The 26,538-nt window shown below is 38.2% G+C and overlaps 1 protein-coding gene across 12 annotated transcripts in view; it reads left to right on the forward strand.

The window, feature by feature from the left end:
- The window catches only part of MPDZ (multiple PDZ domain crumbs cell polarity complex component), a 167,038-nt gene that overhangs the window by 126,109 nt on the left and 14,391 nt on the right, over positions 1 to 26,538 (forward strand). For 6 of the 12 annotated variants that reach the window (XM_055578063.1, XM_055578069.1, XM_055578068.1 and 3 more), the window contains 11 exons: positions 1,289 to 1,399; positions 6,529 to 6,627; positions 7,355 to 7,426; positions 9,778 to 9,940; positions 11,660 to 11,856; positions 13,193 to 13,284; positions 13,501 to 13,591; positions 15,934 to 16,014; positions 18,506 to 18,598; positions 18,689 to 18,763; positions 24,155 to 24,329. In XM_055578063.1, coding sequence (XP_055434038.1) covers positions 1,289 to 1,399; positions 6,529 to 6,627; positions 7,355 to 7,426; positions 9,778 to 9,940; positions 11,660 to 11,856; positions 13,193 to 13,284; positions 13,501 to 13,591; positions 15,934 to 16,014; positions 18,506 to 18,598; positions 18,689 to 18,763; positions 24,155 to 24,329 — 1,249 coding nt within the window. The remainder of the gene's footprint in view (positions 1 to 1,288; positions 1,400 to 6,528; positions 6,628 to 7,354; positions 7,427 to 9,777; positions 9,941 to 11,659; positions 11,857 to 13,192; positions 13,285 to 13,500; positions 13,592 to 15,933; positions 16,015 to 18,505; positions 18,599 to 18,688; positions 18,764 to 24,154; positions 24,330 to 26,538) is intronic. The other 6 variants (XM_055578065.1, XM_055578066.1, XM_055578067.1 and 3 more) reach the window with 6 other exon arrangements.

The following is a 26,538-nucleotide window of genomic DNA, read 5'->3' on the forward strand; positions in this document are numbered from 1 at the left end:
ATGTTGTTTTAATGTATCAGTAGAGTTAAACACGCCTTTGAAATTGGAATGAAGGTTTTTTTCCATGTGGTAAAATACTGCTCAGTGGCAGTTTCTTGAATTCAGTTATGTGCAAGGGGCCTTTTTCAGTAAATAAGAAAGCCTTAGACCTCTGTGATCCTTGGAATTCCAGAACATGACTCTGCTAAGAATCTCTGACAATGTGTGTAAACTAGAGACCTATGAAATATTCCGTGAAAAGTATACAGTTCTTTAGACTTGAGCAAAGATATTTAATTTTCTATTACATTTTCCCACAAATGAAATATGTAGTAAACATATATATTTTATTTTGCAAAAAGTTAGAAGCCATTTTTAATATGCACTGAAAGAGATTTTGCTATTTCATCTAAGTATCAACCTGAGGGAAGTTTTCAATAAAATACAACGTGTAATTCTTTTAAAGGTGATAAGGTTCTTTGCAGAGATCTAATAATTTTATTTTTCAGAATTGTGTCTACTCTTTGCTATTTTTATTGTATATATCATTCTCTGGTAATTGGAAATGTTAAAAGTATACCAGTATCCTATAATTTTCCAGCAAGATTAGCATTTGGCCTCTCAGACTGTTTTCCTTCCTGTTCATGTAGTGCGTAAGCTAAGCTGATCATCACCCAGGCAAGCCGTGGTCAATAAAAAGTTCCAAAATAACTTTTATTCTCAAGCTATTTATACAAGATTTGTTAACAAGTAAGCACAATTTCTTGGCTTCCAGCTCGTGTCATGTCTATTGCAAAGATTCTTTTGCCAAACGAACCTTACCATAAGCTGATTTTTCTGTACATCAGAATTTTGTTTTTAACTTCAGGCTTCCCTAATAGAAATACACAAAGCATCACAAGCCACTTCCTAGACCGCTTTGTGATGACTGGGAAGAAAATTTGTACAGTGACTTTTATGATGAAAACAGTGCTACTAGGCAGTTCCCTTGTATTGTTCCTTGATGATGCTGATTTGTCAATTTAAAGGAACAACTGGGCAGTGTAAGGGAAGTAGAAGCAGAGCCTTCATTCTAATTGATTATTATTTCATTTGATCTTTGGAGACATAAATCTGTGTCCAAAAAAAGGGACCAGAAGTCTACTGGACAGATGAAAAATTCTGGAGCCTCATAAGTAGTCTCAAATATTTTTGGATCTGAAAAAGATTTTTTAGGAGCCTCACCCAGGATTCTCAAAACTCCAAATCGGCAAATTGTTCTGTTGTTCTATAGCTTCTTAAAATGTTAAGCTGAGGCCTTCCATTGCAGGTGGATGGCATGGACCTCAGAGATGCAAGCCATGAACAAGCTGTGGAAGCCATTCGGAAAGCAGGCAACCCTGTAGTCTTTCTGGTACAGAGCATTATAAACAGACCAAGGGTAAGCGAAAACAAAGGGCAAGGTAGGCGCATCCAACAGCGTTCAACTTGGAATCTGCTGCCTCCAGGGCCAAGTTGCTTCTAGGACCCGAGATCAAGCCTCGAAATCTCAGGAGACTTAAAAAGTTTATTTTGCTTTCCCTCCCCCCCATTGAGTTATCCTGAAAATCCTTCTACCATGTATAACAGACACTGGAAGTCTGTTGAAAACACATAAAAGTAGGATTGACTGGTGGCCCATAGGCATCTAGATGGATAATCATTAGTTTCACTATAGTCATAAAATATGTAAGTTGTTAAGAAAGATGTGGTGGAGTTATTCAGGTTGATAGTCTGTGACGTCTAGTCAGGTCTCTGAGAAACTAGAGAGAGTTCATTTTCTTTATAAATTTAGAATTTCCAGTATGCAATCTGTGATTTCCTGTGCATGGTCTTTAATGCATCTGTCTATCATAGTGGACATTAACTTTCCATATGATGGACTTTTTTGTTTGTTTGTTTTTGTTTAAGCTGTACATTTATATACTCAGAATTTCATACCTCCTGTTTCCCAGCCACCATCACTGAGTAGCTCTGATCACTGTGTAGCCCCTAGTGGACAGAGACCTATTAATCCATTTTACTATTGGTTATTACAAGTGAAATGGCTTTAAAAATATTTTAGAAATCTAAGCACATCCAGTGCATGTTGTTGATGAAGATACTAAGAGAAGCTTTGTATATTTGATATGTTGCCAAAGATGAACATTATGCCAGTAGTTTAAAACTATTTTTTCTATATCTTCTTTATTCTCAATGGAAAAAAATTTTTTTTTTTCCTGTGAAGTAGCTCTTAAACATACTGGGCCTTAGAAAGTTCTTGAGATTTACTGAGAAGTTAGCGTAGCATTTCAGGAGTTTCTTAGATGTCCTGAGGCTCATACAGGGTCCACTTCTGAATATAAGAATCTGTCATACTGATTCTTTTTGATATAACTGCTTATTAGCTTTTAGGGTTTGTTGTCTTTAAAAAGACAATGTTAACACATGTAACAAAAGTGAAAAAGATCATCTGAAATTTAAAATGTGTAATTTTATTCATACAATATATTTAATTTTAATTTTTAAAATTAAAATTTAAGATAGTAATGCTCAAGTTACGGAGGAAGCAGTGTAGTGAAAAGGTTCTTAGTGATTAGTAAAAGGAACTTTTCAACATTCGGTGCCCCAGGAAGCAAACTGACCAGATTTATGTTGTTGGTTTTTCCTTTTGTCGTCAAGACAGGTGTAGCTCTGGTCTGAGTTCATGCTAAGAAATGAATTAGTAGTTCCTAATGTAAGCAGTTATCTTCACATTTGCAGTTTTTAATCATTCGGTTATTTATTGTTAGGTCATAATTATACATTCAGATAAAAAAATCTGCCAAATGATGGGACCAGATCATCCTGCATTCTTTTCAAATGCTGTTCAGTTTGTTTAAATAACTACAGGTCTTTCTACATTTGTTTCCATTTGTTGTGTTAAACATAGACACAGCATGATGATGTTGGTAAATGGCTGTTTAAGTTAAGTTAAAGCCGTTTTCTATGTGTGTGGGTGGGTTTTATTCTTTTTTTATTTTTACTTTCCAACTTTTGTATCATTTAGGACAGTGCTACAAACTGCTGAGTTGGATTCTCAGATTATTTTTAAATATTAAATTGCAAATATTTCTTTCAGTGCCAAGCTGTATTTTCTAATGTGCTGGGAAGATATTTTCTCATGCACCTGGAAAATATCCCTATTTTATTATCTGAGGTATAATGACGCCTGATTTATAGTAATATTCCAGAATAAATCTTGCTTAGAATGACATGTGTAGTCAAATGATACGTGACAAGGTTTAGGATTGATACCCTAAAACAAAACACCTTGGCACACTGAATATTTAAATGGAAGCTATTTGAGAAAAGGCAGGTGCTAGAAGGACTCTGACCTCTCCTTTCTCCCCCGAAGCGGGTCATAAGACTCTCCTGAGAGATCTTCAGGAGAGGCGCAGCCTTACCTCCAGATGAGAAGGACCCCTGAGAGGAATCTGAATGAACAGGCCTTGCTAAGTTTTCCCCAGTTAACTATGCTTAGCTCATGCTGTTTTGTCCTGTCATATTTCCCCCAACTTTCTACTCTTCATCAGACCTCCTATAAAAGCACTCAGACTTAACCATTTCTTCTGGTCTTCATTTCCCAGTGGAGGCTCTGTGTCACACAGAGATTAGGTTACATCAATATGCATGTTTTTTTCTCATTAATTTGTTGTTACAGAGATCCAACCAAGAGTCTTAAAATGGGTACAGGAAAGACCTCTCTCCTCCTCTACAGTAATATTTTGCTTTGGGAAATGAGAAAAAAAATTGTTTTTAAAATGAGATATTGGGCTTCCCAGGTGGTGCTAGTAGTAAAGAACCCGTCTGAAAATGCAGAAGACGAGAGATGCAGGTGCAATCCCTGGGTCCAGAAGATCTCCTGGAGGAGGGCATGGCAACCGCTCCAGTATTCTTGCCTGGAGAATCCCATGGACAGAGGAGCCTAGCAGGCTTTAGTTCATAGGGTTTCAAAGAGTTGGATATGACTATAGTAACTTAGGACTTCCCCAATATCTTAGTGGGTAAAGAATTTGCCTGTAATGCAGGTAGATGCCCTTCGATCCCTGGGTTAGGAAGATCCTCTGGAGAAGGAAACAGCTACCCCCTCCAGTATCCTTGCCTGAAAAATCCCATGGACAGAGAACCTGGCAGCCTACACAGTTCGTGGGGTCACAAGAGTTGGACACAACTTAGCATGCACACCCTAGCTCAGTACAACAAAATGAGATATACTTAGTTTTTAGTAATTTACTTATCTGTGGAAATAATCAGGTCTCCAGGAATCTACAGGGAAAAATATCATAAATACTTCAGAGTCTCTTTGGGCTTCTGTGGTGGCTCAGTGGTAAAGAATCTGCCTGCCAGTGCAGGAGACATGGGTTCAATCCCTGGGTTGAGAAGATCCCCTGGAGGAGGAGATAGCACCCTACTCCAGTATTCTTGCCTGGCGAGTCCCATGGACAGAAGGGCCCAGCAGGCTACAGTCCATTGGGTCTGTCTCAGAGTTGGACACAACTTAGAGACCAAACAAGAGTCTCTTAATGGTAAATGTTTTATTTGTGGATGTAATAAAGCATCAAGAAAATATTGTACATAGACTAAAAACTAGTCAGTCTTTTTAGCTCTTCAACTGTTCAAGAATTAGAACTTCCCAGAACTAACCCCAATAATTCCACTGATATGACAGTTCACAATTCAGTCTGACCACATTGTCATATTAAGGAGTGGGCCCCACTAATTTGGGCCAGAGGATGATTTTGTCTTCCTTGTGCTTCTTAGTTAATAACACTTCTATTTTTATCAGCCCTTGGAACTATAAACACAGTTTTGTCATTGATTTTTTAATGAGAAATGCACTCTCCCTATAAATCCTTCCCTAATAATAGAATGTTCTGCTATTTCATGTGCTGTGCTCATCCTGTACTTTTATACTCTCCTTTCAGGGCCAAATTCTAATCCTATGTGAGCTGCAAGTTAAAAATGCAAAAAGCAAAGCCAAACAAAAAAATTCAAATTTCAAATATTCCATTTCTTGTTGTCATTATTTTGATTCATCTTGTTCTACAGAATTATAAAGGAAATGTAAAACCATACAATTCCATGTATGAGGATTAGAAATAATCTACCCTCCATAACATTATTTTGCCTAGGGTGTGTTTTTAATCTCTGCCTGGTCATTTCTTCCACCTTAATAAATGGTCTTTTTTTTTTTTTTTTTTTTTTTTTTGCATTTGTGATCTTCCCTTTTGTGAAGCAGGAGTTGACATTTTAAATTGAAAAGCAGAGGGAAAGTTGAGATGAGCAGAAATGTCAGCGTGCCCATTTCTTTTGACCATCTTCCTTCTGTAGGAAAAAACTTTGTAGGAAGAGCAGATTGAAAGGGTGATGTGGCATAAGCTTCAGTATAGCCGTACTGAGTGAGGATAGTCTTTGTAGAGTGCAGGGTGGTGTCACATGGCAACCTCTTCCTACTCTCGATGCTTGCCAGTAGGGCTTTTTTATAGAGAGAAGTAACACAAACAGTTAATTAGAGCCAAACTGAATTTTAAATGTCTGCAATTTCCTCTGAAAGATATAGTCAATAAAATAAAAAGTAGTGTGAAAAAAAATTTATTGTGCTAAGGAAATTACTTTTTTTTTTTACTATGAAAATGCTAGATTCTCTTTGGCAGTCATCCTGCCTGTAATATGTATATTTCAACTCCAATAGTTCAAGCTCAGGACATATCAGGCGAGCCATAAAACCTACGTGAACACTCTTAAGGCAGGACCTCAAATATTACCCAAACCTCATAAATTCCCCAATAAGATGGGAACTTTTATAGGAAATTAAAAATAGCTGTCTGTCTATATTTTGTGGTGTTCCTAGCACCACAAAAAGTGGGCAGAAATAGAGAACAACACTGTAGTAAGTGGTTCATTTCTTTAAAAATTATTAATTTCTTTGTTTAAATAATACTGTTGATTGAAGCAACCTTAAAACCTAATCAAGGTTTAAAAAGACTCCTAACTGAGAAACAAAATAACAGAACACTGAAGATTACCAGTGGACTAGAAGATACATGTTTAATTTGCATTCTGCAACTGATAGACTCTTATTTTTGTTTTTTTTTTTTAACCAAAACAGCATAATTTGCTTCTAAGTATAAATAAAAAACCATTTATGGTTTTTAATACTGAAGCATGTTTACTGATATGCATGGAACATATGTTAATATAAGTGGGGGAAATATATAGGCTTATGTGTCCATGATAGTGACAACATTCAGTGAAAATGAAATTTGGGGCCAGTTTGATAGACTTGCTTCCTTATGTGTTTTGTGGCCAGATTTAGATTTGAGTGTGGATTCAGGTTGCTCTAGGAAACACTTGGTTCTAGACTGTTTGATAAGATGTTGTTATTAGTGATGAAATCTGATAGGATCTGATGTCACATAGTTATTTAAATCAGTAATTACTTTGTCCTTATAATGGAGTTGTTTTAAATACATTTCTCTTGCGCTCAGCGCCTCTTATGTTTCCTTTTAGAAATCCCCTTTGCCTTCCTTGCCGCACAACCTTTACCCTAAGTACAAGTTCAGCAGCACTAACCCATTTGCTGATTCTCTGCAGTTCAACGCTGACAAGGTTGGATAATGACCGTTGTCTTGCCATTGCCTTTTTCCAGTGTTTTGTTCTTTGTTGCTAGTGTGCATTTGTCCCAGTTCAGTGATGACTGAATTTGGGCAAGGACAAAAAACAACTGTGTGTTTGGAGTGGGCATGCAAATCCTTTCTTAAGCACATTTTCTTGCCAGAACCTATTCATTTTTATAGCTGAAATTAGATGGCTCTTCTGAAGAGTAAGGGAAAATTGTGAGTCCACTGCCCTTCTTATATTTTGGTGTGAATTGAATTTTCAGATATATAAATTTTTGTTAGTTGTAGAACATATAAGCTACTTTCATACATAATTTCTCTAAAAACCTTATATTGATTTAAGTCCTTCTTAGACTTATACAAGGTGCTCCTAAAAGCTTTTCCTTAGTTAATCAGCCCGCACATAATTGTGTATGTGTGAGAATCTGTTGAATATTCATAAAGGATGTCCATGTAAATGCCTGATCAGGAAGCAGGGAACTGTTTCAACATTTGTAAATCTATACTAGGATTTGTCATATTCTGATGAAATTATAAATCCAAAAATGAAAGAAAAACTTATGAGAATTTGTATACTATAATTTGATTGTGAAAGGAGAAAAGCTGTTAATTTTTTTCAGGAAGCATTTTATGAATATTCATTGGATTTTCATGTTTTTGTAATATAGATAATCAAAGATACTGTATCTGAAGTAATATGTTTTCTGTTACTGTAGGCATTACAGAAATCAAGTAGAGTTCTCTTCCATTGTTCCCCAACTAATCCTTTTGCTCCCACACCGTTTAAGGTTTGTCTTAGTGTGAAGTTCTCATGAGTCAGTGAGTGTGTTACAGTGTGCTCTGCGTGTACATTATACTTGTGTGCATACATGGCATGGAGTGATTTCAAGTACATTGCATTTTTGCCAGCGAAGGCTGAATGGTCTTCGTTAAAGAATTGTGTTTTTGTGGATAAATTTTTAGAAGTGTCAACAGCAAGCTAAATTCTACAATCTCAATAAGAATGAGAGTATCAGGCATAACGAAATAGAACACTTATTTCCTTTTTAGTAAATGCAGGCTTATATTGACTTTATGATTAACTAGCTATGTTAGGGCAACATTTGAGTTTATTCACAGTATGAAAATGTTCTGCCTAAGTAAGATCCTGAATAGTTTTTAGGCAACCAAGTTTTGTTTGTTCATTTGTTTTTTAAGGAAAATAACAGCTCAGGAAAGTTATAGTCAGAAGTTAAAGTCAGAGAGTAAGATCTATAAAATTTGCATCTGTAAACTTATTAAAATTATGACAATTTTAAGTTAGACTTGATTCTACTTTTTGAAAATGAAATGGGCTTAATTCATTCTTCTCAAATTTTCCATTGTTAGTAAATTTTTAAAAGAATTTTAATGAGAAAAATTCTAAATTACATGTTTATCCCTACTTTAGTATCATTACTGACCCTTCTGGATCAAATGAAGTTTTTTGTTTGTTTGTTCTTATGTATTTGTGCATTGCTTTTTTGAAAGTTTTATGGCACAGCACTTGGGAAGATAACAGGATTCTGTTGGCACTAATAATTTTTGTCTGTTTGACCAATGGTATGTAAACCAAGCATTTTAAATACAGCAGATTCTGTGACTTGAAAATCTGTTGCCCATCCATTAGTGGCTGTCAATCAGCTCACCTGTGCTTTGCCAGAAAAATAATAATTCATGTTTACCCGGACCGTTTTTGGGGCAGCTTAGAGTCCTGAAGTAGTGTCTGAATCATCAAAGAAAGAGCATATTCAGTGCCCTGTGGTTTTCTTTTTAGGTGTATTTTGACTCAACACCATTGAATAATTTCTAAGTATTTGTACATTCCTTTCATTTAGTGTATCATGTAAGAAGTACTTTTAATCACATTTTTTCCAGATATACACATGTCGAATAAAACGAGGCATATCAGAGGGATTTTTGTATAGGGGGAAAAAAAACCAAACAGTAAAATAGACAAAGGAGGAGAAATGTAGGCTCACGGCATCAGGGACAACCTGACAGCGGGTTGGAACTTTAACTGGGTATCTGTGACCCTTGATTTAGGTACTCTGTGTCTTACTGTGGAAACTGCAGGAGAAAACATGACACAGTGGAAAGTGCATTGGGCTAGGTTAGAAATTAAGCAAAGAGAAGTCTAGTTTCGCGAGGTTATTCTGAATAAAAGCTTTCGCCTCTCATGGCCTTGGCCTTTAATCTGTAAATGAATAAAATGGACTCAGTGACGTAAAGATGTTTCTGACTGTAATCTGCTTGAGAATCTATAATATCAAACCTTCACCCACTATACCTGTGGCGGATTCATTTCGATATTTGGCAAAACTAATACAATATTGTAAAGTTTAAAAATAAAATTAAAAAAAAAAAAGAATAGGAAAGAACCCGATGATACCAAATCCCTTTTTTCTTTTCTTTTTTTTAAATTAAGACTGGTAGATTTAAGTGACAGCAAACATACCAACCAAGCTTTGGGTTTTTATGAAGTATTCAACCCTGTTTTTCCATTTATGTTTAGGGCTACCTTGGCAAGCAGATGGTGGTTTTGTCCCTTAAAACCAGCCCCTCAGATCTGAATTTGTGTGCTCTTTGCTAACAAGCAGTCACTCTGGTAGAGGATCCTGCATGTGCAGTGCTTTTTCATGAATTTGTTGAGTCATGTGGAGAGAGGATTCAGGTAGCAATGAAAGTATTTATATATAATCTCACTAACAAGCTTTGAACTGCTTTGTTCGATTACCATTTTTAGTTTGTTTCCAGTTTCTTGGAAGACTTTTTTAGACTTCCACAATCTTGTCTAGATGAGTTTGGAATGAGATTTTTTTTTCCCAAAACATGAAATTTGTACAGCTTTGCATCTTCAGTTATTTAAGCCTGCAAATTGAGTAATTCTTCACATTAAAATATCATGTAATCGTTTAATGGCTCGTGCTCTGAACTAGTGTATTTAAGCTTTACCTGAATCCTGTCTGCCATTTTTATATATGTGTATTTTCCCATTATTTAATATGTTAGATATTTTAAAGCTAGTAGTTTGGTTTTTGATGTTGCAGTCTTATTTCTTTTCCTTGAGTTTTCCTTCCTTAGACTGCACATACCCACTGCATTCTTCTTGTTCCCACAGGTGCCCAGTCAGTCAGAATCAGAGCCAGAAAAGCCTCCTCTGTGCCACTCGCCTCCACCCCAGCCTCCAGTGTTGGCAGAAATGAGTGGGGATCACGCTCTGTCATCTGCAAATGAAACCTCAGAAGATGTGGATGAAGAGGATGAGTTTGGTTACAGCTGGAGTAAGTTGTTTGTTTCAAATGCATTGACTTGTAAGAGGTATCAAACTGTTCATAGCTCTGGTTCTCTCAAGGCTTATGCCCCAGATGGGTAAATACATTTCATCTTCAGTTACACATAATGCAGTTTTGTGTAGAAAAAAACTAATATTTGTTGTAGTTGAGTATAGCACACATTCCTGAGACTTGAAATCACATTCTTCTGTTTTGTAAATCTGCAACCCTGTTCAAGCACGCTTTGCATTTTTCTGCAAGTTGAGGTGGTCAGGGCACTCTCTCAGGAGCTCTATTGGATCCGCCCTCTCATGGTCTCCAACAGAGCATCACCCCTTTTAGGCCTCAGATTCCTCATTATAAAATGCATTTGTTGTTGCTGTTTAAACAGCCTGGAATTTAGGTATTTCTGTACTAACACGGTAACATAGTGTAAGTGTTGAGATTAAAAGGTTAGGGCATTTGGCAAGTTGGTTAATGACCTCTAAGTTGTAGCATGGTGGTTATTCCCCTTTTTAAATGCGCTTTCTGCCTCAGGTTGCTAAGGGTTAATTAGATAATGTCTGAGCACGATGCCTGATGCACAGGAATCATTTGAGGGCAATTATTGATAGAATCATGGGAGTGTCTCTGTTTCCTAACAAAATAAGCCATTTTACAGAGGTTAAACCAAAGTTATGTGTCAGTGCTTTAAAAAGTTTCATTTAAAAAAATGTAATTGTTTTCCTTAAGAATACTGTGGTATGTGCTTTGGGGAAGTACAAAGTATAAAATTTGTACTGCTAGATTCTAGAAGGAATCAGGAAATGGCAGTTTATGAAACTGATGCAATTAAGAATTAATACAGAATGCATGACATTAACCCTTTAGTAAGATTTTCTAAGGGATGATTTGTAAAGTTTGCAGTTTTCTTAGTCTTATATCTAATGAAATTAGAATATTTTGCTAATCCATCAAACTGGACAGAATGTACTCTGAGGAAAACATGAAATGGAATGTTTCAGTTACCTATTATCATATTCCAAGCCACTCCAAAACTTAATGTCTCATGAAAGCAGGTTATTAGCTCCCTCACGTGCCTGGTGGTAGGTGTTAGCCACTGGCTGGTTGTCATCTGGGCCTGGGACACCTACCAGATTACAGAATAAACGCTATCTTTTGAACATGGGAGATGGGAGATATGAAAGGTCTCATTTAATGAGAACAGGTACGTCCATGTGTCTTGGTTGGATGGCTCTGTGCAATCAGAAAACCCATTCCATCTAATCTGGATCTGCGTAGCAAGCACCACCCAGCATAATGCAATGTGCAGTGTCCGTGTTGCTGTGGGAGAAAAGTTTCCCCTGACCAGGGAAGACAAATCCTCTGGATGTTCTGTTCTCTGCAAATGATAAAGTAACTTTCTGTTTTAATCACAGTCTTTGGAGAGCTTATTCACGTGATCACATGGTTCACTTCTTTGGGTCTGCTCACCTCAGGTGAACTGATTAGTCAGACACCGTACTCTCTGCATCCTAGGGGCAGAAAAGCTACTCAGAATTTGGGTGCTCTAGAAAACCAGTCTTGATGCCCAGGAGGCCAGTCTGTTTAGCTTTCCTTAACCACTAAGAATTATTTTTTGGTACAGTCATGGCCTTACAATGCCATTCTCAATAACCTTCCAGAGTAAAGCATTTGGCTGTGAATTATCTCTTACTCCCTGTGGTTTTTTGTTCTTGTTGTGTGCAGAAAATATCAGAGAACGTTACGGAACCCTCACAGGCGAGCTCCACATGATTGAACTAGAGAAAGGTCGTAGTGGTTTGGGTCTGAGTCTTGCTGGGAACAAAGACCGATCGAGGATGAGTGTTTTTATAGTGGGGATTGATCCAAATGGAGCAGCTGGGAAAGATGGTCAACTGCAGATTGCAGATGAGCTTCTAGAGGTAAGTTCTTATGGCAAACACTGCATTTACTCCCACTGAATTGGTGTGACAGAGCCATCAGTTTCCAGAAAACCCACCTGGGTCTCATATGGTGACTGAGAAAACTATCACTCACCTAATAACAAAGATGCATTGCAGCAAATTTGGCTCGAGACCAAGTCTCTAGTAAGTACCACCCATGTTCCCATTAACTTCCATTAAAGGTTGTGACTGTGTAGCACCAGAAAAATTTTTTCCCCAAGACAGTAATAAAGATCACACTTCAAAAACATTTTTTAGTGTGTGCTGCATTTTTATTAGGAGCTTTTAAAAAGCCAAATGACCAATCATGCCCCTGTAATGAGACTGATCACTGGACCTTCTAGAAGTTGAATCCCTCATGGTAGACTTGATGGGGGTGGATTGTTGTGGGGTTGAATTTAAGGCTAAAAAACAAAAACAGTAATTCAGCCCACCAAGCAAAATAAACTTGCAGACCATACTTTTATAGTGTCTAGAATTGTGTTCACTTGATTTTTTTTTGTCCTTGCCTCCTATAGGCTGGGATCCACGTGTCTTTACACTGCTTTAGCACATTTTCCCATGCCTCCTGCGTTTCCCTCTTCGCTAGGAAGGCTCAGTCAGCAGCGGCTACCTGACAGGGTGACTGGCAGTCTCCGCTAGGTAGTGTGCTGCTTAAGCACCTTCCACTGCCTGAAGCCTGGATATACCAGCACTGCTTCTCCCAGTGGCCTACCCCCAGGCCTTGAGTTCTGACATTAACTGTGAACTGTGATAGTCAGGCCCTCCCAGGATGATCTGTGCTGATCACAGGTGCCTCTGCAGAGCCCTTGCTTGTGCAGAGTATTCTAGAAGCTTGTTGCCTGCCTGGATACTTCTCCTGTAGTCAGTCCAAGTGATGCCTCGTTAGTCCATGGAGATCAGACTACATGCATGGAATTTTAATGTTGGTTTTCAACATGAGCTTTTTCTTAACTCAGAATCAAAGTTAGGTTCATGTTCTGGGAAACAAAATGTATGTACTATTTTAAAGGAAGAAAAAAAAAAAATGCTTTTCATTAGATTGTTGTTGTTTAGTTGCCAAGTCCTAGCTCACTCTTGTGAGCCCAGGGACTGTAGCCTACCAGGCTCCTCTGTCCATGAGATTCTTCAGGCAAGAATACTGGAGTGGGTTGCCATTTCCTTCTCGGGGAAATCTTCCCAACCCAGAAGATCAAACATTGGCAGGCATATTCTTTACCACTGCATCACCAGGGAAGTCCTTTTCATTAGGAAGGAGATAAAAATTTGTAAAATTAAAATTCTGGGCTCAATAAATGATATTTATTTCTCATAGATCAATGGTCAAATTTTATATGGAAGAAGTCATCAGAATGCTTCATCAATCATCAAATGTGCCCCTTCTAAAGTAAAAATAATTTTTATCAGGTGAGCATTTTCTTTTCCTGGTTTATAAATATTTTTCCTTAGCCGTTCAATTCTTATTCTTTTGAATAAAAATGAAACATATATGAACGTGTAAGTGTTGTAGTTCCAAGTCTTTGTGGCTACAGAATTTTGTCTAATAATCTGAGTCTTCAAACTAAAGAATGAAAATAGTATGAATGGTCATGATATTACAGGTTAGTTCTTTTTTTCCTTTAGAAATAAAGATGCAGTGAGTCAGATGGCTGTATGTCCTGGGCATACAGTGGAACCCTCGCCTGCTACCTCGGAGAATCTCCAAAATAAGGAGGTTTGTAGCTTATATTTATTTCTCTGGGAAGCTTTAGTTTATGCATCACTTATTAATTTAGCTAACAATTATAGAGCCCTTTCAGGGATATGAGGGAGAAGTGAATTTCTTGATCCTCTTGATCCCCAATATGTTTATAGCCTAGTTTATGGAACACTCATGTAAATAAGCATGGCTTACATGAAGCCTAGTAGTAGAGCCTGTCAAGGGAATAATGAAGGCAGAAAAGGAGTTGACAGTGTTCCCTCTGGGGAGAGAATGCGAACATAGGGGAGGTCGCACATGAGGTGTACATTGAAAGTAGGTGTCTTGGGGGCCGTAAACACTGCAAGCAGAGGACATGGATTGAGGGATGGGCTGGAGGCTCTGGCAAATGCAGAGAATTGATAACTGCAGAGCCCTGTTGAACAATGGGAGGCAGGGAACAGGTAGGGTTGGATCATGAGGATCACCATGCAGACCTTGTGTTTTAGGCTATATCTTTGCAGACTCAAAGAATGAAGATTATTTTTAAGAACTCTGGAAATGGTACAGAGAAAAATCACAGGTTGCAGGACAGAGAAGTTGAAGGGAGTAAGAGAATTCAAGTAATTCACAGGATAGATATGGAGGACCTGAACTGATGCCCAAAAATAGAGAGAGAGAAGAAATGGTTGTGTCAGGTCTTTAGAACCCAAATAGATATTACTTCATCCCTAACTAAATATATTCAGTGAGGAAAAATGACTGGTTGAGAATGTATTCATCCAACACCAGGTACCATTTGGGGGCTGAGCATAGGCTGGAGAATGAAACACATGAGATGTACCAGGCTTCCAGATGTCTGATTTGGTGACTTAATAGATGGTTATCTTTTATCAAAATAGAAAAAGTAAAAAAGAGAAGCAGGTATTTATTTAAAAAGAGAGAACTTTCTCTCTGAGGCAGCTTAAGAATGAATTTGGCAAAACTAATACAATATTGTAAAGTTTAAAAATAAAATGAAATTTAAAAAAAGAAAAAAAAATAAAAAGAATGAAGTGTCCATTGGAAAGCTTGATAGAAGTGTTCACAGGGACGTTTGGTCTCGAGTTTAGAGATGAATCCCCATAGATGCCAACTTGGGAGCCATGGGAGCTCAGGCTCTGTCTGTGGAGGACATTGAGAAAAGATGAGAGCCGAGGTCAGAATTGTGTGATATCAGTTGTAAGGAGAATTGACAAGTCCAAAATGAAGAATCAGGTGGGTGGGTCGCACAGCAGCTGAGGAGGGCTCCATTGAGAAAGGGTGTATATATAGCACAGCCTTGAATACTGCGAGAAGGTGAATAAAGAGGGTTCATTTTATTTGCAAATAGATGATTATTAGTGACTTTGATAAAGCAAATGGTGGATAAGAAATTGAGGAAAGAGAAGGCAGTGGCCAGAGGATGACACAAATTTAAGAGAGTTTTGGTGAAAGTTTTGTGTTTACTTTGTTTAGAATGAGTAAAAGGAGATAGAGAATGAAAACTTAAAATTAGGCAGTATGATACTGTCAGTGGAAAGGGGTGTGAATTGGAAACACTCTTCCCTAAATTAATATCTAAACGTTAGGCTTTTCTGTACGTAAGATGCACAAATCACTGTCTCATGGGGTGAACTGACTCACTGATCATAGTGGGGAACTGAGTGAATCAAGTGGTTTTTCAAGATTGTAAAGGAGAAAATTTTATTTTCATATGAGTTGTACCAAAAATGTCCATCAAGAAAATGGATTTTAGCAACTTTCAGGTAAAACATTTAACAGCTCCTACATTCACTTGATGTCTAGCACAGTAAAACATAGTGAATGGAGCCTCTGCTGGTGTTCTGTATGTCAGTGCTTGCGCTGTTCGGAGCTGGGTAACAATTAGGCATCATTGTAGAGTAAATCCATGCAGTCTTGTGAAGCATTTTATGTTTCTGTGCTCCAAAATAATTGCTGGCTAATCACACCTCATTCATATCTTTAAGATATAATGTTCATAAACATCATGAAGTATTAAAATTATAATGATGGAATATAGCATATGAAATAATGTTAATTAAGCGGCCCCTTTGAGGCTTCCCTGGTGGCTCAGCAGTAAATAATCTACCTGCCAATGCAGGGGACATGGGTTCAGTCCCTGGATCAAGAAGATCCCCCAGGTTAGGAAATGACAGCCCACTCCAGTATCCTTACCTACAAAATCTCATGGACATAGGAGCCTAGTGGGCTACAGTCCACGGGGTCACAAAAAGTCGGACACAACTTAGTGACTAAACAACAACAATAAACAACTATTTAGTCAAGCAAAACAACATAACATTTGCCTGTTTTGTCGCTTTTTTTCCCTCTGCCAGGCTGAACCGAGTGTTACTACTTCTGATGCAGTTGTTGACCTCAGTTTGTTGACAAACGTGCAACATCTAGAACTTCCTAAGGTAAATCTGCTTAGAATTGGACTGAAATGATGTGAGGACCTTGACACTGGTGTTCTGATTCACTGTTTCCCAAAACTAGTCTCCACAGACCAGCAGCATCAGCATCACCTGAGAGCTTGTTAGAACTGCAGGTGCTTGGCCCACCCTGATCTCCCGAAGGAGCAGCTCTGGGGTGTGCCCTCGGCTCATGTTTTAATAAGCCTTCTCCATGATGGCAGCATACACTAACGTTTGATAACCATTGTGCTAATTGATACTTGAGCAGGGGCCCAGCTTCTCCTGCTTTTATGATTATCCCAAGGTATGACATTTAGTGATCTCATGTTTAATTTATTTACAAGGACTTGCTATGGACGAAATAAAACATTAAACAAGTTACAGGCTTTGTCCTTTGTCAGACCAAAAGCCCAAATGCCTAGAAGTCTCATTGATAGGCATCGTTGAGGTATTTGCTTTTGAAAAGATCTGAACCTTGGATTCAAGTGACCACTTGAAAGAGGTGGTTTGTTGAACAGAATCCTGTAAATGCTTTTAGGTGCTGCAGGTTCATGCTGGAATGCAGGTGGACAGTGGATGAACAGGCTAAACAGAAAGAGCAGTGACATGCTCAGGGAAGAGGAGAGGAATGGAGGAGGTGGAATGGGGGGAACAGAGGGATTTTATGTGTAATGCTGCAGCAGAAAGGAGTGCTTTCCTCCTAGACTCCCCAGCTCCAAGGCAGGGCACCAAAGGCCGTCTGACTGGGATGAATCCTATTTCATCAGTTACAGACTTAACACATTTTGTGATCTTGCTTTGCCTCTATTTTTCTTACCTGTAAATTGGAGATGATAGTCTTACCTTTGATATTGTAATTATAAAGGTTAAATGAGTTGTTTCTAAACTGGTGGGCATAATGCCTGATATGTGGTCAAAGTTTGTTAAGCACTTAGTGGAAAAAAATACTGATTCTTCTTGGTTTATTTATTTATTTTTTTAATAAATAACCCTGTACAAAAATGGATTGCTCTGATCTTATCATATACTTTTAAGAAACATTGTCATGGGCAGTTTGTGTTGTGGGTAAAGGGAAAAGAACAGAAGTCATTAAAGCTTTTCTGTCAAAAAGTCCATACATGTCCATTCCAGCATCCCTCATTCTGTTGCCATGTCAGAGAGAGTCCTCTGAGACAGCAGAGGAGAGGGGACAGGATATTTTAGAGGTTTAGGGATGTTAAGTCACGTATCTAGATTCCCAGATCTAGCCCGCAAGTATATTATAGCTGAGTTCTGCTTACCGTAAACCTGTGTAATTGTCTCTGTATTATGCACATGAAAAGAGTGGTGGTAGGGAGGACGTGCAATGACAGTCTGGAATGTCATCAAGCATTAATGGTCTCTGTCAGCAAAGCAGCGGTATTCGTAATCTTTAAAATGATGATGAAGCTTTACCTCGATGCCATGATCCTAAAAGTCCATGGCAAGCATGGCTCTCATGTAAGCTCCTTTGTCTCTTGCTTTCTGTCTGCCTGGATGGAAACTGTAATGAGGGAAGTTGCTCTAACCAGAATGAAAATATTCACTACCCTATGGTAAATTTTATTCATATAAATGCTAAGAAGAGGTAAAAGCCAGCATTATGGAACACCTGGTTTTGATAAAAGAGAGTATGGAAAATATAGCTAAAGTGGGTGTAGCTCTTCTAGCCTTGGCAGGTTTTCAGGGTAAGTCTTTGGACTCATGAGTTGAGAGCATTTTCACTCTGTATCAAATCAAAACCCAAGTCTTTGAAGTAACCAGTGTGGATTTTCAGCCCCAGAAAGCACAGAGCATGTGTCAGGGCAGCCTGTCTGCTGAAGGATAAGGGATAGGGGAACAGGCGTGCAAGGACCGGTATTAGTGTTATGTCTAAGCCAGAATGAGGAGGCAGGAGTGTGCTTTGGTTTTGAGTCACTTAACCAATTACACAGAACTGAATTCTCAAACGTACATTCATTAAGTTGTTGAATACATTTTTATTTTCTGAATCTACTGATAAAGTGACTAGAGATATGTTACTTGGTATATGTGCTGAAAAGAAAAGACCCTGATGCTGGGAAAGATTGAAGGCAGGAGGAGAAGGGGACGACAGAGGATAAGGTGGTTGGATGGCATCACTGACTCAATGGACGTGAGTTTGAGCAAGGTCTGGGAGTTGGTGATGAACAGGGAAGGATGGAGTGCTGCAGTCCATGGGGTCGCAAAGAGTCGGACACGACTGAATACTAGAGGTACTAGACATAGGGGAGGAATGAGAATATTTGAATATTTGATGGAGGAGAAATTTAATCCCACTAAAGTAATTCAAAGTTTGCTTAAGGGGATTTCGAAGAGTGGATTTTAGAACACCTTTAATTGCTTTTCTAGCCTTTGAGTAAGAAGATGATGTTCAGAAGTTTTGGTCACACACCTTTCTGTTTGGATAAATTTTATGTTTCACATTTCCTAAGTGTTTCTGTTTTTGTTTCTATAGGATCAGGGGGGTTTGGGCATTGCCATAAGTGAAGAAGATACAGTCAGTGGGGTCATCATAAAGAGTCTAACAGAGCATGGGGCAGCAGCCAAGGTGAGGCCTCCCCCTTCTTACAGTCAGAAACTGGTGAGGAAGGGAATTCTGTCTGTAAAATCACTCAAAAGTTTCCATGTTTCCATCTAGGATGGACGGCTGAAAGTTGGAGATCAGATCTTGGCTGTAGATGATGAAGTTGTTGTTGGCTATCCTGTTGAAAAGGTAATTATCCAAAAGAAAGCAAATGGTACTGTGAACTCATCCTTGGAAATGGCTAAGTGTGTGGGGGTGGGGGTCAGTCATGGGATCAAAACTGTGTAGCTGTATTAGATATCTGCAAGGAAGAGAGGAGATTTGAAAAGTACTTAATTTCTACTTTCTGTTTTCTAATTAAGATGATGTTAAGTGTTTTTCCTGTAACCTGATAAATTCAGTATTCAGTGGGCACTTTTGATAAATATCATTTCAGTTTTCCTGTAGGAAAACTTCAAACTTCTAAACAAATGACAACTTAGTATTAAAAAAACCAAAAGCAAAAAAAAAACCAAAGGAATATTTTTAATGAATATTTGCTCCTGTGTTGTTTTTGTTCAGGAACTAAGTCGTGTCTGTCTCTGTGACTCTGTAAACTACAGCACACCAGGCTTCCCCGTCCTTCAGTATCTCCCTGTATTTGCTCAAACTCATCTCCATTGAGTCGGTGACACCATCCAATCCTCTCGTGCACTATCGCCCTCTTCACCTCCTGCCCTCAATCTTTCCCATTGTCAGGGTCTATGCAGATGAGTCGGCTCTTCACATCTAGTGGCCAAAGTATTGGAACTTCCGCTTCAGTGAATATTCAGGTTTGATTTCCTTTAGGATTGACTGGCTTGATCTGCTTGTTGTCTAAGGGACTCTCAAGAGTCTTCTCTAGCACCGAAATTCGAAAGCATCAGTTCTTTAACACTCAGCCTCCTTTATGGTCCATTTCTCACATCCGTACATGATTACTGGAAAAAACGTAGCTTTGACTATAAGAACCTTTGTTAGCAAAGTGATGTCTCTGCTTTTTAATACTGTCTATGGATTTGCTCCTATAAATATCCACTATTTATATTGCTTTATAAACAGATTTTAAGACTCAGACATTAAATTATTATAACTTTTAAGTGGATAAATAGTTGTTTATGCCTGAGTTTCTTCCTTCTCAAAAGTGATCTTAATACTGTACTTACTGGGAGTTTCACTTGAGCCTTTTGTAAGTGCTAGAAAAACAAACAAACAAACTGTGTTTCTTTGAGATTTGGTGTGTCACTGTGTCCATTTATACATTGGCCAGCAAGGTGCTTAAATCATTTTAAAATTCAGTTTGTGTTATTTTGGAGGAAAATTGCCTTACAGTGTTGTGGTGGTCTCTGCCATACATCAGTGTGAATCAGTTATAACTATATATGTATCTCCTACATCTTGAGCCTCCCCACCCCCAATTCCACCCCTCCAGGTCATCACAGAGTGCCAGCCTGGGCTCCCTGTGTCATATAGCAACTTCCTGTTAGCTATCTGTTTTATACAGGATAGTATAAATATGGCAGTGCTACTTTCTCAATTTCTCCTAGCCTCTCCTTAACCACTGTGTCCACAAGTCTGTTCTCTATGTTTGCGTCTTTATTTCTTTCCTCTAAATAAGTTCATCAGTACTAGTTTTCTACATCCCATATATATGCATTAATCTATGATATTTGTTTTTCTAACATCACTCTGTATAACAGACTCCAGGTTCATCCACCTCACTATAACTGATCTGTTCCTTTTTCTGTCTAAGTAATATTCCTGTGTGTGTGTGTGTGTGTGTGTGTGTGTGTGTGTGGTACACTGTGATTTCTTTATCCGTTCATCTGTCAGTGGATATCTAGATTGCTTCCTTGTCCTAGCTATTGTAAACAGTGCTGCATTGAACATTGGGGTACATGTGTCTTTTTGAATTGTGGTTTTCTCAGGGTATAAACCCAGTAGTGTGATCGTTGGGTTTTACTGCTGGGTTTTTATCTGGTAGTTTTATTCCCAGTTTGTTAAGGACTCTCCATACTGTTCTCCATAGTGGCTGTACCAATTTACATGTCCACTGACAGTGCAGGAGGGTTCCTTTTCTCCACATATTCTCTAGCATTTTTGCTTGTGGTTTCTTTTGTTTTTGTTTTTTTTTAATAATGGCAATTCTGATTGGTGTGAGTTGATACTTCATTGTAGTTTTGATTTTCTTTTCTCTAATAATGAGCTATATTGATCATCTTTTTATGTATTTATTGGCCATCTTCTTATATATCTTCTTTGGAGAAGAAGATATCTTCTTTAGGTCTTCTGCCCAGTGTGTGATTGGACTGTTTTTGTTTTTCTATTATTGAACTGTATGAGCTGCTTGTGTATTTTGGGATTAATCCTTTGTCAGTTTCGCTTGCAGTTTTTTCTCCCATTCTGAGGTTTGTCTTTTTATATTATTAATAGTTTAGTTTGCTATACAAAAGCTTTTAAGTTTAATTAGGTCCCGTTTGTTTATTTTTCTCTGTTTCCAGTACTCTAGGAGGTGGGTCAAAGAGGATCTTGCAGTGATTTATGTCAAAGTGTGCACTGCCTATTTTCCTCTTAAGAGCTTAATAGTTTCTGACCTTACATTTAAGTCTCTAATGCATTTTGAGTTTATTTTTGTGTATGGTGTTAGAAAGTGTTCTCATTCTTTCACACGTAGCTGTCCAGTCTTTCCAGCACCACTTTTAATAATTGTATAGGTTTTATTCTTTAACCCACATGTGTATGTTTTTAACATTCCATTTGGCTTGATTCTTCTCTTGCATAGTTTTCTTTATCTTGCTTTTAGCATAAATGTTCCCATTTTATTAAAAATGTTTATGTAAGCTGCTTCAGGTTGTCTGTAGAAACAGAAGTAGTTCAGTTTAATTGCTCGGTCGTGTCCGACTCTTTGTGACCACGTGGACTACAGCACACCAGGATTCCCTGTGTATCACCAAATCCTGGAGCTTGCTCAAACTCAGTCCATCCAGTCGGTGATGCCATCCAACCATCTTATGCTCTGTTGTCTCGTTCTCCTCCTGCCTTCAATCTTTCCCAGCATCAGGGTCATTTCAGATGAGTCAGGCCTTCACGTCAGGGGGCCAGAGTATTGGAGCTTCAGCTTCAGCATCAGTCCTTCCAATGAATAGTCAGGACGGATTTCCTTTAGGATGGACTGGTTGGATCTCCTTGCAGTCCAAGGGAGTCTCAGGAGTCTTCTCTAAAACCACAGTTCAAAAGCATCAATTCTTCAGCACTCAGCTTTCTTTATAGTCCACCTTTCACATCCATACATGACTACTGAAAAAACCATAGCTTTGACTAGACAGACCTTTGTTGGCAATGTAATGTCTCTGCTTTTTAATATGCTATCTACCGGTCACAGCTTTTCTTCCGAGAAGCAAACATCTTCTAATTCCATGGCTGCAGTCACCATCTGCAGTGATTTTGCAGCCCAAAGGAATAAAGTCTGTCACTGTTTCCATTATTTCCCCATCTATTTTCCATGAAGTAATGGCACCAGATGCCGTGATCTTAGTTTTCTGAATGTTGAGCTTTAAGCCAACTTTTTCGCTCCTCTTTTACCTTCGTCAAGAGTCTATTTAATTCCTCTTTGCTTTCTGCCATAAGGGTGGTGTCAACTGCATATCTGAGGTTATTGGTATTTCTCCTGGCAATCTTTATTCCAGCTTGTGATTCATCTAGCCTGACATTTCACATAATGTATCTGCATATAAGTTAAATAAGCAGGGTGACAATATACAGCCTTGATTTACTCGTTTTCCTATTCAGAACCAGTCTGTTGTTCCATGTCCAGAGTTCTAACTGTTGCTTTTTGACCTGCATACAGATTTCTCAGGAGGCAGGTCAGAAGGTCTGGTATTCCCATCTCTTTCAGAATTTTCCACAGTTTGTTGTGATCCACACAGTCAAGGGTTTGGCACAGTCAGTAAAGCAGAAGTTGATGTTTTTCTGGAACTCTCTTGCTTTTTTGATGATGCAGCAGATGTTGGCAATTTGATCTCTGGTTTTGTTGCCTTTTCTAAGTCCAGGTTGAACATCTCAAGTTCATGGTTCACATATTGTTGAAGCCTGGCTTCGAAAATTTTGAGTATTACTTTGCTAGCATGTGAGATGAGTGCAGTTGTGTGGTAGTTTAAACAGTCTCTGGCATTGCCTTTCTTTGGGATTGGAATGAAAACTGACCTTTTCCAGCCCTTGGCCGCTGGTGAGTTTTCCAAATTAGCTGGCATATTGAGTGCAGCACTTTCATAGCATCATCTTTTAGGATTTGAAGTAGCTCAACTGGAATTCCATCATTTCCACTAGCTTTGTTCGTAGTGATGCTTCCTAAGGCCAACTCAACTTCAAATTCCAGGATGTCTGGCTCTAGGTGAGTGATCATACCATCGTGATTATCTGGGTCATGCAGCTCTTTTTTGTATAATTCTTCTGTGTACTCTTGCCGCCTCTTCTTAATATTTCTGCTCTGTTACCATACCATTTCTGTCCTTTATTGTGCCCATTTTTGCGTGAAATGTTCTCTTAGTATCTATAATTTTCTTGAAGAGCCCTCTAGTCTTTCTTTTTTTTTTTTTTTTTTTTTTTTTTAATTTTATTTTATTTTTAAACTTTACATAACTGTATTAGTTTTGCCAAATATTCTATTGTTTTCCTCTATTTCTTTGCACTGATCACTAAGGAAGGCTTTCTTATCTCTCCTTGCTATCTTTGGAACTCTGCATTCAAATGGGTATGTCTTTCCTTGTCTCCTTTGCCTTTAGTGTCTCTTTTCTCAGCTATATGTAAGGCCTTGTCAGACAACCATTTTGCCATTTCTTTTTCTTGGGTATGGTCTTGATCACTGCCTCTGGAACAATGTCAGGAAGGAACCTCTGTCCATAGTTCTTCAGGCACTCTGTCTGTCAGATCTAATCCTTTGAATCTATTTGTCAATTCTACTGTATAATTGTAAGAGATTTGATTTAGGTCTTACCTGAATGTTCTAGTGATTTTCCCTACTTTCTTCAATTTAAATCTGAATTTGGCAATAAGGAGTTCATGATCTGAGCCACATCTGTTCTTATTTTTGCTGACTGTATAGAGCTTCTGCATCTTTGGCTGGAAAGAATATAATCAATCTGATTTCGGTATTGACCATCTGGTGATGTCCATGTGTAGTGTCTTCTCTTGTGTCGTTGGAAGAGGGTGTTTGCTATGATCAGAAGTGGGTAAAGCACCCCATATTCTTCTAAGGTTGTAAGGATCCAGAGAAATAAACAGTATTAATTAGAAATGTTACAAGTGAAAGCTCTTTCTTATATAATGAAGAATATAGTCTGAAGTAGACTTTTTGGCCTTAATCAGTATCAGGAAATTTAAAAAACTAGAAACTGCAGCCATTCTTTCTTGACCTCTTGAGTCCTGGCAGGGAAAAAGTTTGCCTCTGACTCTTCTCTCAACCATAGATGTTTCCAATTGCAGCTGTCATAGTGCCTTTTTTTGTGTGCAAGTCTACTAACTTGCCTTTAATTTTATTTCTCCTCCACACCAACCCCCTGCCAGTTTATTAACCTTCTGAAAACAGCAAAGACAAAAGTGAAATTGACGATTCGTGCTGAGAATCCAGACTCCCAGGCTACTACTTCAGGAATTGGTACAGCCAACGGAGAGAAAAAGAGCAGCCCCCAGTCTCCAGCGGCCCCACCGTCTAGCTCTCCGGAACCAGAGCCCATGCGAAGTAAGGGCTTGTCTCCTGCTGGTTCTCACACATGGCGTGTTCAGACTCGGTATCAAGTCCCTGCTTGGGAGCCGTCTGCTTGTATGTAGTCCACTGCTTGATAGGCCGTAGTCCGACAGCATTTTGGTGAAAGGATGGTATAAAGAGAAGGGATCTGGTGCTGTACATTAACCAGCCATAGAACCTTGGGGAACCCATCCAGCCACTCTAAGCCTCTGCTCACCCAACTCTAAGACAAAGGAGTGATACTCTTTGCTCTCCAAGGATCTTTTGCTAAGAGTATCTGTGACTCCAGGTATCTTACTAATATATGAGATATCTAATTTTGTACATTCCTTGTTTATACTACTGAGTAAGTAATGTAACTTCTTGGAACATCAGTATTCTCATTTTTAATATGGATACAATGATACCACTTCATTGGTAGAATCAACTTTGCCTGGCACTATATCAGATTCCTAAAATGTTGCTCATTGCCACATGTACACAGTGGATATGAGTTCTTCCTTTGGGTGTAAACAGCAGATACTGTTGAAGAGAACGAAGTAGATGAAATGGTTGGATATGGAGCTTGGGCCGACCATTTCACATGTCATTGAAATGTCAGTCTCATATATTGAGGCAAATTATTCCTTTGAGGTTCTTTTTCAGAAAAATCACACTGATTTTCAGTAAAAGAATACATTTCAAGCTTTGTGGCATTTAAAAAAAGTAGTTAAAAACACTTTTTCTGCATTTGGAGAAAAAAGCTCTTTTAGTTTCTAAACTGAAACATTCAGTTCTTTTGACAGGTTTTTAATGAAACAGCAGTTTAAAACATTTGTAATATAGTTGGTTTAAAAGTCTGTTTTTAAATTGAAGTATAGTTGATTTATGATGTTGTGTTAATTTCTGCTGACTCAGTTGTATATATGTGTGTGTGTGTGTGTGTGTGTGTGTGTGTGTACATATATATATACACGCATTCTTTTATATTCTTTCCATTATAGTTTATCCTAGTACATTGAATCGGAGAAGGCAATGGCAACCCACTCCAGTACTCTTGCCTGGAAAATCCCATGGACGGAGGAGCCCGGTCGGCTGCACTCCATGGGGTTGCTAAGAGTCGGACACGACTGAGGGACTTCACTTTCACTTTTCACTTTCATGCATTGGAGAAGGAAATGGCAACCCACTCCAGTGTTCTTGCCTGGAGAATCCCGGGGACAGGGGAGCCTAGTGGGCAGCCGTCTATGGGGTTGCATGGAGTTGGACACGACTGAAGCGACTTAGCAGCAGCAGCAGTACATTGAATATAGTTCCCTGTACTATACAGTTGGACTTTATTGCTAAAAAATCTTAAAGTAATAAACATCTAATGGAAGTAATCCTTTATTTAGAAAGACTGAATAATTCTCTAAAATGTTAAAAAATATAGTAATTTTCTAATTTTTCAATATTAAGTTGATCCCTAAATAGCGTGTCTATAAACATATAAGATGCTAAATGAAAACATAGCATAAAGGAAGATATCTTTCACCTCTTCTTACCATTTCAGGAGCAAGAAACTAGTCTGCCTCTGATTCCTAAAAAGAACGTTTTCCCTAAAGCTAATCTAGCAAGTCTACCAACTTTCTCTGAATATGCTATTTGCTTATGAATATTTCTTTGAATATGCTTTTTGGTATATCACCAAACATGATATGAAGACTCTCATACAGCAGAGTATGAGATTATATTCTCCTTATTTTTTCATAATCCAATCTTATTTATTTAATTTTGAGCATATATGCACCAGTAAATTCAAGTTTATAAAACATTGAGACATTAAGAAACAAACTTCAGGTGGGGCTCACTTAATGTGTTATAAACCCAGGTATTAAATCCGGTTGCATGTATGATTTGATTACAGATTTGATTACATAAAGAGAAAACCAAATCAGAAATCTAAAAAGCCATGAGTGGCAGGCACCATGACCAGAATTACTGATGTTCTTTATGTTTTGTCTTCCCTGAATGTGAGTTAGGCCTCCACTGCATATCTCAGTTCTAAGTTTTACGAATCAAAATTTCTTCAGAGATTTGTTTGGCTCCCATGAAACATAGAATATCAGAGTGAAACTAGCAGCTCAGTTCAACTCTGTTCTCATTCCTTTTACCTATTATCTCCAGTAATTAAAGAAAAATACAGAATAGTGCAGAAAATAATTTACAGGTAATTTTGTACCCA

The sequence above is a fragment of the Bubalus kerabau genome, chromosome 4, assembly GCF_029407905.1.
Source record: "Bubalus kerabau isolate K-KA32 ecotype Philippines breed swamp buffalo chromosome 4, PCC_UOA_SB_1v2, whole genome shotgun sequence".
Taxonomy (NCBI): Eukaryota; Metazoa; Chordata; class Mammalia; order Artiodactyla; family Bovidae; genus Bubalus; species Bubalus kerabau.